The sequence below is a fragment of the Gallus gallus genome, chromosome 1 (genome assembly GCF_016699485.2).
Source record: "Gallus gallus isolate bGalGal1 chromosome 1, bGalGal1.mat.broiler.GRCg7b, whole genome shotgun sequence".
NCBI classification, from domain to species: Eukaryota; Metazoa; Chordata; class Aves; order Galliformes; family Phasianidae; genus Gallus; species Gallus gallus.
The window spans coordinates 71652696-71664768 of record NC_052532.1 but is presented as its reverse complement, the minus strand read 5'-3'; the positions used below and the strand labels follow the sequence as shown (position 1 = coordinate 71664768).

The 12073-nt window shown below is 43.1% G+C and overlaps 1 protein-coding gene across 11 annotated transcripts in view; it reads right to left on the bottom strand.

Moving 5' to 3' along the window:
• Positions 1-1296: 1296 nt before the first annotated feature.
• Positions 1297-12073, bottom strand: part of ETV6 (ETS variant 6) — a 132763-nt gene continuing 121986 nt past the window's right edge. For 10 of the 11 annotated variants that reach the window (XM_046907643.1, XM_046907721.1, XM_046907834.1 and 7 more), the window contains 3 exons: positions 11612-11754; positions 8791-8891; positions 4955-5443 (listed from right to left, as the gene is read on the bottom strand). In XM_046907643.1, coding sequence (XP_046763599.1) covers positions 5338-5443; positions 8791-8891; positions 11612-11754 — 350 coding nt within the window. In that variant the 3' untranslated portion in view covers positions 4955-5337. Of the gene's footprint in view, positions 5444-8790; positions 8892-11611; positions 11755-12073 lie in introns of all 11 variants that reach the window. The other variant, NM_001199273.3, reaches the window with a different exon arrangement.

The window sequence follows — 12073 nt, the reverse complement described above, 5'->3', positions numbered from 1 at the left end:
GCCATCACTGTGGAATCTGTTGGAGCCATGGTCTGCAAGCACATGTACCAGCTGTCATCCTGGTGGTGGCATTGGCATAGTAGCTCTAGAGCTGAATTAACGTTAGAAAGATAGGTAGAGGTGTACCGAGCACCTGCTTTTAGGATGTTCCTTTGCTGCAGCACAGAAAGCATGTTCTCTAAGGTCTCTGAGTTCAAGAGGCAGCTCTGAAACTATTGCTCAAGGCAGTGATAGCCAAAAATACCAAAAACTTCCCCCATACACTTTCACCCTGCAATGTTAGCTGTTGTTTAGAGTGCACAGAAAGCTGCAATAGTGTGTAGGATACATTTATTTCCTCTTCTCAAATGAAGGGAAATAGCCTGGAGGGGCAGAGTTGTGGAGCAAAACACATTGTTTCCTTCTTGTGTGATGTCTTGGTTCAAAAAGGTTCAGCTCTTATTCTTTTCCTTGTGGTTTAAAAACAACAGTGAAGGAAAAGCAAGAAAAAATACCAAGTGAGAAACAGCTGGACAGACAGCTCCACAGATCAGCCAGGTTATCATGGGTCCATCCCAAGCTGTAGTTGGGATCTGCATGACTTCACCCAGCACAGAGAGTGCTAGATGTGGCCTTGCTGCCCAGATGTGCTTGTTGTGACATGGCAGCCACTACCCTGCTGTTGTACATGCTGATAACCTGCTCAGCGTGGGAAAGGGCTCTCCAGGGAATAATGGACAACAGCAAGAAGTGCCTGATGCCTTGCCACGCTGCCCCCTTGCCACTGAGAGCACGGTGTCGTTGGGGTCCCTGCATCTTACCTGCTTCAAGGTGAAACAGGAAGATGAGGACTCCCTTTGTTGGAACAGCGGCATCTTAGGGACTTTGTTTCTAGACTGGTTTGCTAAGATGAATGCTATGGAAATCATTATTGTTCTCAAAACTGAGCTGGTCTGTTTAGCGGGATGCAATAGCTGCAACAGTTACCACACGTCCTCAATTTTGCGCCTTCCCTCTGTATGGTCTGCAGGACAAGGGGAGAGGAGCAGATGCCTCCATCTTGGCACTCATGGAGTACTCTGCTGACTGCTAAGGGAGAAGGCAAAGTAAATACTTCAAGGGACAGCATTAACTTTTCCAAACAATGCTTTCCAGGGAAGATGGAGGCTTCCCTCATACAGGTTTGGGCATGGAAAGCCTGCAGGTTACTTTTCCCGACTGAAACCAGCTACTGTGTACTGTATCCATTCAGGTACCAGAGCTTATAGAAGGAAAAGACCTTTTCTAGCAATGATTGCACCAACAAAATTTGGTATTCCCATTTTTATATTAAATTTTTTTTTTTATTGAGATGATGTAATTACAGGCATTTTAAAAATTATTTGCAACTCACTGGCCCTGAGATTAGGCTTTTTGTTTTTCTTTTGTTACATTCATTGGATTCAGTCCCTTAAACCCACATCTTAAAAACAAAAAACAAAAAAATCACCATCAATGAAAAGACTAGAATTTTATTGAAAACAAAAACAAAAACAAACAAAAAGACAGAACTCAAAAAGCTCAAACTGATGCATTCTGGGCTTGCACGTGGTTTCAGTCTGGCAAAGAGATCTGGAGAATGCACGCATGGATCTGTGGATTTGCAGTCTGGGCAAGAAGGGCAGTGGTGGAGCTCTTTGGATGGAGAGGCCATCAGAAAACCTTCAACATCAGTCACGAAACTCAAGAAAATATTTAGTCGTGGAGCTGCAGCACATCCTACTTGGCCGCTTGCAGGCTGAGCAGCCCTGCAGCAAACTGAAGGCAGTGACGGTCCCACTTAACTGCAGCGTGGAGATCCTTTGCTGAGTATTTCTTGAGCTTCGCTATTTCTTTTCCCACTTGCTGGAGGAAAAGATAGAAAGCTTGGTTGCCACGCTGCTAGCAATTTCTGCACTGGGAAATTAGAAACCAGGGAGGGGAGGTGGGTTTCAGAGCTGCTGGAAAGACAGCATTGCCTGTGCTAGCCTGGACAGGCAACAAGTGTTTCTGTAGCTCTGAACACGAATGCAGTTCGCACTCCACGGATCTGCCGTTTGGAGGCGAGGTAGAGGGGAATCTGCTTACTGCAGCTGTTGCAGCCTGTTTCTATATTTTTTAGCCACTGCTGATTACCTTGCTTACAAGACCCTAGGAACAGTTCACATCTCACAGGTCTCCACACGATGTCCCAAGCCCCAGCAGCATGTCATCCATGCTACTGCCTGATCATGCAGAGTGGCTGGAGGCTAGGCAGGGTCCATGGGAACAGCCTGCTCCATGTTTGAAGGGTATTTTCCTTCTGGCTGGCCTGAGACTTGGGAGAATTTTATGACTGGGAGGGAGAAGAAGTTGTCCTGAGATGTCCTTCACACACCAACAGGAGTTCCCAGCATTTTTTTCCCTTTGACTTGATTCTGCAAGTGAGAATGATTGTATTTTTGGTAAAGATGAACATTTCCCATATTAAATTCCCTCTACAAATTTTCCAGCTGGGACAACACGTGGGATTTTAGGATTCCTTGCTTTTTCCTGCCTTACCAGTGCTGAAGACAAACTGCTTGCTAGCTTACTTGGCGAGTGCATGGGCTTATGCTGGTGGACTGTCTCTACTCCCCCAGTGTGCACCTTCACCATAACAAAATCTTGGGGCTCAGCAAAGCAAAACACTTTGAATAGAAGGTACCTATTGTCTTTCTTCCCCATCATCTCATAACAGCAGTTGGAGCAGGAAAATGATGCAGTGCATGCACTCATCACAGCCAGAGAAGTAAAGGGTATCAACTGTGCTTTTTTTTTCTACTGCCGTATATCCTAAGAAACAGAAGGAACTGTCAAGAGGCTTCCTTTACACTGATGCTCACTTCATCTGTCACTCACCATCTTCTCTGAGTTATTCCTTTGTCCTCCCCAGGAAGATGCATTCCGATGCCCTCTGTGCTCCACATTCAGTTGGAGGGCACACACCCAGCTCCCAAACCATGGCTGCAACCAAGTGCCCTTGGGTCAGTATCATCGTGGCCCCTAGGTTTTGGGTTGGAATCATTGTGGCCCCTTTGGTTTCAGGCCTGTGAGCAGGGGATCTCTCTCCGTGCCTCCATCTCATGAGCCCTAAATATCTCAGAGCTGTGGCAGTAATGGCTCATCTGCTCATCTTTCTGATGCACGTTCATGTGCCCTCTTTTCCGAGGCAGAAGTCAAGCACTTTGTGTGCTGGGACTTCTAACATAACTATAATAAAAGGATGTGCCTGGGAAGAACTCAGGGAGAGATGTATGCTCTGTTGCTCCTCATCAGACACTGGATCTGCAAAACTTCTCATTGTACGATGCCTATCTTTGCCCTTAACAAAGCCTTTCCTTCTGCAGTTGTGACTCAATAACGTCTTTTGTGAGATTGGACTATCTTTGTTTAAACATACAGGCCACTGTTCATTGCCAAGTGCTATTTCTTTTCTGGGTAGATTAACCCTCTTGTTAAATATGCGCTAAGATCAAATGCAGTTCTGGTTTATAGCTAATAGAAATGCTATCATGGGAATGTACTTTATTTTTTTGGTTGAAGTTGATAAGATTAATCCTTTTTTTTTTTTCTTTTTTTCCCCCCATTTCTAGTATGCATTTTCCCATAAAAGAGGCTTTCTGGTTTTAATGAACTAGTGTGGACTTGTTTTCCTCCAGTAATCATGTGATTCCTGTACAGTTTCTCTTTCCATCTTCACTCTTTGCAAGTATCATTTCTCCCGCTGCATTCTTTCCATTACGTGGACCACTGCTGATGGATCACTGGATAACTGGACACCACAGATTTTCCTGTTATGGCAGCCCAAGCAGTGTGAAATGCAAAGGGCCAGTAGTTCCCTCACTACTGGGCATTAAGGACTGCTGAGCTTCCAGGCCTGAGCAACCAAAATAGGCATGGCTTTTGCCTCCTGCAAAGCACCCTCATGCTACAAACCAAATAGAAGGTGTAAAATTAGGACACCTTGCAAAGAACAAAAATAAAACCAAGAAAGCAACATGGATCTGGGATTTCTTTTTTTCTGGTCTTTTAAATCACATCAAGAACAGGCAAGCTGAGACAGGATTCCTGGATGGGAAAGCTATGGGGTGGGGAAGGGTTGGGAGGCATGGGAGGGAGAAAACTGAACTCCAAAACAAAGACAAAATCAATTCCAAGGTATCGCTATAGCTATTTGGTTTCTAGTTCTCTACCATTGGTTTTTATATTGGTGAATCATCTACCTCTCCAGGAGCACAAAATGATCCTGGAGTGGTTTCTGAGTAGTACAAACCATGTGATGAGTCCCTTTGCATTCTCCTTAAGATCGAAAGGAAAGTCCTTCACCCCAAAATTGCTAGCAGGTGTAAGAACAGAACCTTCCTTCTGTGATTTCAGATATTTTACCCTTTTCTTTTCTATCAAAGCCTTTGGGCTAAAATTCTGCATTGTGCATATGTTGTGGGGTTTATATATATACATATATATTTATACTTGCCCCTGTCCCTCTCCCCCCCACTCCATTCTATCACCCGTTTGCTAGAGGGAGGGAAAACGTCAACATCAGTCTATTGCAGAGGTTTGCCACATTTATTTCTCTCCTCCCTGGAGCACTTAGGTGATTGGTTTTGGTCCATATGCCAGAAGTTAATAGCCACTCGAGGATTCATGAACCCAAGCTATGTTGGGATGCTCTCCCAGCCTACACGTGAAGGTTGACTCCTCTTTGCTTGACAGATATGTGTGGTAAATTCTTTTGGTAGCTTCAGTACATTTACCAGACACAGCACACAGAAATTGATCCAAGCAAACTGGAACCCTTGAGCAAATCCCTTCTGTGTCCCTGTTGTGTCGCGTGGTGTTATCTCATGAGACTTGCAAGGAAAGTAAGAACACTGTGTTCCCAAAGGAAAGCCTTCCAAATGAAAAAAAGCATAATCTCACGTTTTGCCCTATGTGAGAAAAGGGAAGTCAAACTACATGTTTATTAGGGGGAAAAAAAACAAAAAACAAACAACAACAACAACAAAAAAAAAACCACCAAAGAAACAAAAAACAAAAACTTAAAACAAACCAAAAAGAAAGAAAGAACTTGAGGGAGACTTGGTAGGAACAGTGAAGTAGTGCGTAAGTCCAGGCTTTCTCCCATTTACTTTTCTGCCAGCACCACTTCTGCCTGTTAGTTTGTTTTGTTAAGGTGCTTCAGGTCCTGCATGGTCTTCAAGCTAAGCGGAGACCCCCACTACTGCTTCTGTGGGGTTGCTTCCCTTCCCAAACCGTGCCAGCCATCCAAGCAGATGTTTCTCACATAAACCCACAGAGGTGGTGCACCAATTCCCTTCAGCACTCATCTTCTTGGTATATTTGTTCATCCAGTGCCTGGGATTCAAGGTGCTCAAGGCGGTCTGTTCGGCCACTCATAATCTCATCTGGGGTCTTCATGAACCTGAAAAACACAGAAACAAGCGTGATTTCCCAGTGCTCTCAGCCCTTCTCTTCATAAAGATGCTGAGGTCCCTGAGCTCTACAGCTCCCCAGAAACATCTTTTCTGTATCCTCTAATATCACTTGCTGTTTCCCAGATCCTCTGTAGCCTGCTGGCTTCTTTCCTCCTCCATAAACGGAGAAGAATTAAAAAGAAAATCACAAGCATTTCCTCCTGCTCCCCTTTATTAAAAGTCCACATTTTAACCAAATCCCACAGTCTTTTCCAAGGCATGCTGTTTACTTCTTCTTCCTCATATTGTTTGCTGTTGCCACGTAAGATGATGCCACATGTCCACTCATTTATGGAGTCTGGTGAAAGACATGTGAATGATCGTTATTGCCAGCACATTTCAGAGCAAAAGCACCTGCAAGGCACAGAGGCAAAAGGCTACTAGTTTGTGCTGGCTTGTGTGTAGGTGAGTGAAGGGGAATACAAAACTCTGAAGCAGCAGGGCTGGAAAGGGTCAAGGATCAAGTCAGAACAAGCTCTGGGAAATGGAAAAAGCCCCAAGAGAAAAATCTTCTGTGCTAAGCTTTAACTGAGAAAAGGGAACTGTGCACAAAGACAGTCTTTTCCTGTGTGATTGCAGGCAAGTGAAATTGTAACATCGCAGTGTCCTCTGTAAATGAATGCCACAGTTCCCAGTTCCGATGCCTTGCTGCAGTTAAGTCTGCACAGGGCTAGAAACAGAAACTGCCTCTAGGGAGGCATGGCAGCATAGGAAATGGGAAAGGACATCCACCAGCCTGCAGGTCAGCTCTGCAGTCTTGATCTTTGCCAGGGTGCTTTTGTGTACCACTGCACAAAGGCAGCAAGGAAGACCTCTGCTTTTTCTTTCTGGATTTAACAGCATAGGAAGAGAGAATGGCACAGGAGGAATAAAATCCTAGTCTAAACATAAATCACTTTCCTAACTCATAAGTACTCCTGGAAGAATTAGAATGAGACATGTTTATACTGGAAGTGCTACAAAATGTTGTGTTTTTTCATTAATGAGGTACTGGCTAACATTCAGCAGTACAAAATGTGTTAATCAGAGGAGCTGATTTTATTTCAGGCTGATGATACCCTTGATATCCTGGCTCCAGTGAAAACAAAACAAACTGATATGAACCTTGTTACTATCAATGACACACAAAAATCAGTGCTGAAGCTCATGGGTAAGACTTGCCTCCCCTTCTGCCTTTGAGGTTATGAAGCTTCGGGCTTTCAGTCAGAAAAATCCAGAGCCTCTCAGCAAACACACAGCACAGCCTGGAACTAACCTCTTGCCACCTCTTCTAATTTTGGAAATCATATGCACATATGCATTTAGGAAAAAGAAACTGTCTATGACTCACTGCTGTGTCACTCCCATTTGTATGCTGGAAGAACTCTGCCGATATAAATGGTGTTATGGCGCTGAAAAACTAGCATACAGAACTGGTGAATCACTCCCTGGCTATCCAGTGAAAGCTCATCAAAGCCTACAGGCCAGGCTGTGCCCCGATTTAAACCCTGTGCTTGTCCTGTTATCTTGAATAAGGATGAAATCAAAAGAGAAAACAATCCCACTGCCCTCCCTATCTTCCCCTTGTTCTGTTTCCTAAATCACTTGGGAGATGGGCTGATAAGAACTGTACAGTAGAACTCTGGGTACTCCTTCTCGTCTGTGTATTAAGTCACAGTGAGGAATGCCAAGTATGGATGTTTATTACAGCATTTGAATAAATTAAAAAATGAACAACAAACAGCCCAGAACTTCATACTAACGAAGAAACAGTATCTACAGTATCTATAACCTCTTCTGTTGCAGAAGGTATTCAGCCGAACTACTAGAAAACTTTCCCTCGCTCCATTTTACATAAAGCTCTCTACAGATATCTGCATGAGACAACTGCCTGCATGTTTCTTAAAAAGTCACATTTCCTATTCTTTCTGTGCTTGTGAGAAATAGCCAAGAAAGGCACACTAATGGCTTGATTTTATGCAGCTGTTCTTCTTTTCCTCTTCAGATATAAATTGGTCTAAGAAAAACAACATCAGTAAGTTTTTATTGGGAATTGTGCTTTGTTTTGTTTCCCCCTCCAGTTTCCAAAGGAAATTAAGTTTATATGCTCATGTTTTATGCTGCTTTGTGACCTTTGAATCCATTGGTCAGTTTTGGGCAAATCTGACAGAGGAGCTGAGGTCTCCAAAGTTTCTACAGTTTAGAGAAAATAGGCAGCCTGGTCAAGGAGAGATGGACTCCTGCTTTGTGCTCCAGCCAACAAAAAGGTTCCAAGATAAATACACGCATTATTCAGCATCACAGAATTCCCCCAGGAAGTGTAATCTTCACACAAGGCCACACCAATCCAGGCTCCTTTGGTACCACTCCTTAGGGAGCAACTTCAACATTTTGCCAAAAAGAATTAAAATGACACAGTTGATTTTGCCTGTGATCTCTTCAGTCCCTTTTTTTCCTATTTAATTCTCTTTCTAAAATGGATATCAACAAGACATTCCACAGAAACCTCTTCAGCTGTACATAGCCAATGCAATTCTGTTAGTTCCTTTTCTTAAAACAAGCTCCAAGACTGCCTTTTTATTGATATAATATCCATGAACATTATTGGATCCAGACAAGTAACCCAGACCGAATCCAAACCAGTTGTTGGGCTGAATTCAGTGTTCTGTAGGTTGGGATTACTCACTAGACTCCCTTGTCTTGCTGGCAGGGAAATGGAGTGCTTACACTCAGTTGTATTGTCAGTTGTACCCAAGTTCATACAGAAACTCCCTGCTTTGTGCTTTTTAGGGTCCTACTTCCTTACATTCTTGGTCATATCATCAAATTTGATGCTTCAGGTTTTATGAACAGCTCCTGCAGGTCCCTCTCTTCCTTGAAGGCAACTCTACTAAGATGTGTTCATCAGCACTTCCCTTCTGCGATGTTGATGCTCTTGAGGAAACGTCAGATCTCTACTTAGTGTTTGCCAGCAGCTGTATCTGAGAAGTTGAATGTGGGCTGGACTTTCCAGGAGTTTGGATGAGATCACAAATCATATAGCTGAAGTCTTTAAAAATAGCAGGGCTTGCTTGAAGTGAGTGAAAGACACTTCTATCGACTCCACTGACAACTGAAAAAGGCCTGTATTTTCCTAAATTGGTGCAGTTGCCTTGAAAGCTGGGAAGCACTGGTCTAAACAGCTTTTACAAATGTGTGCCCGTTGTCAATGATGTTCTGACTGTGGCAATGAAGTACCACATACACAATTCCATCTTCCACCTACGAAACCTGATTGACTTTAAAAAAGAATGGCAAAGATAATAAAAAAGATTACCTGAACAAAAGCCTTTGTCCTGGCTCCTTCCGGATAATATTTAGTTTGTAGTAATGGCGTAGGGCTCTGGACATTTTCTCATAAGTCATATTTGTTCTGTTCTGTATTTTTCAAAAGAAAAGGGGAAAATGTGGTGAGATGACTCATTAAAACCTTCCTAAGCCCCCAAATGAATTGCAGAACTCTCACAAGCTAACTATAATAACCAGGTCTGGTCAAGAAATCACATGTTTCATTATTCTGCTGTTTGCAGGCACATCCTGCACCTCCGGCCCTCATCGGGAGGAATTTCTAGATCTCTTTTCGTACAAGGCAATTTAAGTGAGAAAGTCTACCAAAAATTCCAAGTGAGGTTTTTCTACAGTTTCTTGGATCGCATAAAACAAAAGGCTCAACCACAAAAAGAGACTCTAGATGGAGATGCTCACTCTACGTGGATATGTGACAGGCCTGTTCTTAATGAAACCACCTTGTGCAAAATGTAAGAACAGTGGCTAACAGTCTGCATTTGTCAGCAATCCTTGCTAAGAGCGCTGTTCCTCTGGGATTCCCCTCCATTAACTAGTTAATGCTTACAGAGTACTGCGGAGATTGAGAGCCTGTTTGTCCTCTCCTTAAAGGGGTGTAAATCAAGAAGTCCATTAGGTTGTACATCTGCCACTGTGGCAGAGCCTCCCCTTCATTTTGGAAACTGTTGACCCCACAGCCAGAGCACTGCAGGGTGACTGAGGTACAGCCCTGCTCAAGGCAGCAGGGACAGGCACAGGCAGAGCTGTATGTGGGCAGCTGCCATAGTACTTGCCTGGCTACATCTGCATGAAGAGCATTTTTTTTTGGTACAAAGAGCACTAGTTACCACACTGGTGAAGAAACTCCCAATTGAGAGGGCACCATATTGGCAAAGCCATGTTTGCATGAGTATAGAGCAGTTGCTGTGCTGTAGGCAAAACAAGCCAAACTAGCAGAAACATGCTTTTAGTCTGTGAGCCCTCACGGTAGGAGTTTGGCTTGGCACAGCAGTGTTGGAGTACTGGTCCAAGATCATGCACAGGTCTATAGTGTGCAGCTAGATTTATTAAACGAGTCTGAACTGCCTGTCTAAAATGGCCCTGAGGTCCTGCCTTGACCTCAGCTGCTCTGCTAAGAAAAGCCTTATTAAGAGCTCCTGTAGTAATCAAACATGAAGAATGTCAATGATTTCTCTGCAAAATCTAGACTCTGATCATTGGGAAGACCCCTGAAATAGTGTACGTGCTTTTTCCATTTCTTATATGCTAAAAGCTACTGTGTCCCAAGTGACTAGTAATTTAAGTAGCTTCAATTTTAGACATTTAAAACAAGACCTGATGGCAAGACTTGATTATGGGCATGAAGGTGAGGTAAGAGCAGAACTCTTCATTCCCAGTACCACAGCCCAAAACCTCTAAGAGAGATGTAGATCATATCACAAGAGAAAATCTTAACCTTATCGACATTTTAGGCTATGTACACTCATATACAGAATCACAGAATGGATGGGGTTGGAATGCATCTCTGGAGATCATCTAGTCCAGTCCCTCAAAATGGGGACAACTAGAGCTGGTCCTTGGACCAGTGTCTATTCTGGCTTTGAACATGTCCAAGAAACTTCAAGAATGGAGACTCCAGTCTCCCTGAGCAACCTGTTCCAGCATCTGACCACTTTCCTGGCAAAAACATTCTAAACGTTGGGTCGTTCCTCCCCAGGTGTGAAACCCTGCATTTCCTCCTGTTAGGTTTCATGAGATTCTCATTAACCCTTCACTATGTGTAGGTCTGTCTTGCACAGCAGCACAACTCTGTGGGGGTATCAACCACTCTTGTCAGCCACTGTTTTTTTTTGAAGTATCATCTGAAAACTTGCTGAGGGTGCATTCTGTCCCATCATCCATGTCATTAATACCACTAATAACTGGATTTTGTGCTGTTGATCACAATCCTTTCAGACAAGCCGTTCAGCCAGTTTTCAATTTACTTTGCTGTTGTCCTTTCTAGTCTATACTTCATTTGTTTGTCTGAGGATATTATAGAAATGACAGTCTCAAAAGCCTTTCTAAAGTCAAGATAACCAATATGTACTGTTCTTCCTGCCTCTACTGAGCTAGTCATTTCATCATAGTTCATTAATCCCTAGTTGGTCACAATGGTCAAGCAGTTTCTCTTTTATAAACCTGTGCTGACTATACCTATATGACTGTAATCGTATGCATACATTCATAAAGATATGAGCATGTATCTGTACTCATACAGATACATCTGTGCATACTCAGCTCCAAACTGCAAATATCAGTAACTCTTTTCCAGTGAACAAAGCAGAATCAACCTCTTAGAAAGAAATGCATAATCCTACAGCATTTGCTGTCAATCACAAGACAGAAGCCTTTCTTTCTGTGACATCTGAGCAGAAAAGAACATAGAAAGGAAGCTCCTGCTGAGGTGTTGTACACAGCTCCTTGCAGTCCACATCTTAACCAGAAAATACTTAGCAACAGGTTTCAGGAAGAAAAGAGATGCTTTGAGAGAAAAGGACTGCTAATTCTTCCATTTCTCATAATTTCATAATTAAATACATTTATAACTGAATGCCTTTGAACCAAATCAACAGGTTCTTAATGTGAAGGGTAAGTTCTAGTGCTTGAGGTTGGATGCTTTATACTTCTAATGTAAGTACAATGGAAGATTATAACCTTCCAGGAGTGGCTTATATGCACATGCTTCCTTCCTTTTCCCTTGTTTCTAAGTAAATGCTGTGATGTTAGAAAAGACGTTGTGCCATAGGAGGAAAAATACACTGCTCCCTTACCTTGTGGTTTCCCCACAGCCGGGCCAGCCCATTGGGATCCACTATCCGAAAAATTTTGGATTCCTTATCTTCCCATCGGATGAAATTTTCGTACCGGCTGTCAGAAAGCAGCTGATAAACATAATCCCAAAGCAACCTACAGTCTGTGAAAAAAGAAGAAAGAAAATACTGTTTCATTCTTGGAATTAATTCTGGGAAATTCTGAGTGGATATCTAGTGAATGAACAGTGAGGGTTAGGGTTGAAACAGCTGCTGCAATCTGCAATGCAGATAGCCTGGTTGTTATTGACTAATATCTGCAAAATGTACTGGAATATATAGCCTCTTTTGATGCATCCTAGTCCTCCTGCCACTGACTGAGCATCTTTATCACGTTACAAGCTGTGTGAAATGACCTGCTGATCTTAGCTGGGTGTTTGCTATTGTAGTGACGCACATAAAACCACCACAGTTGGCCCTGAC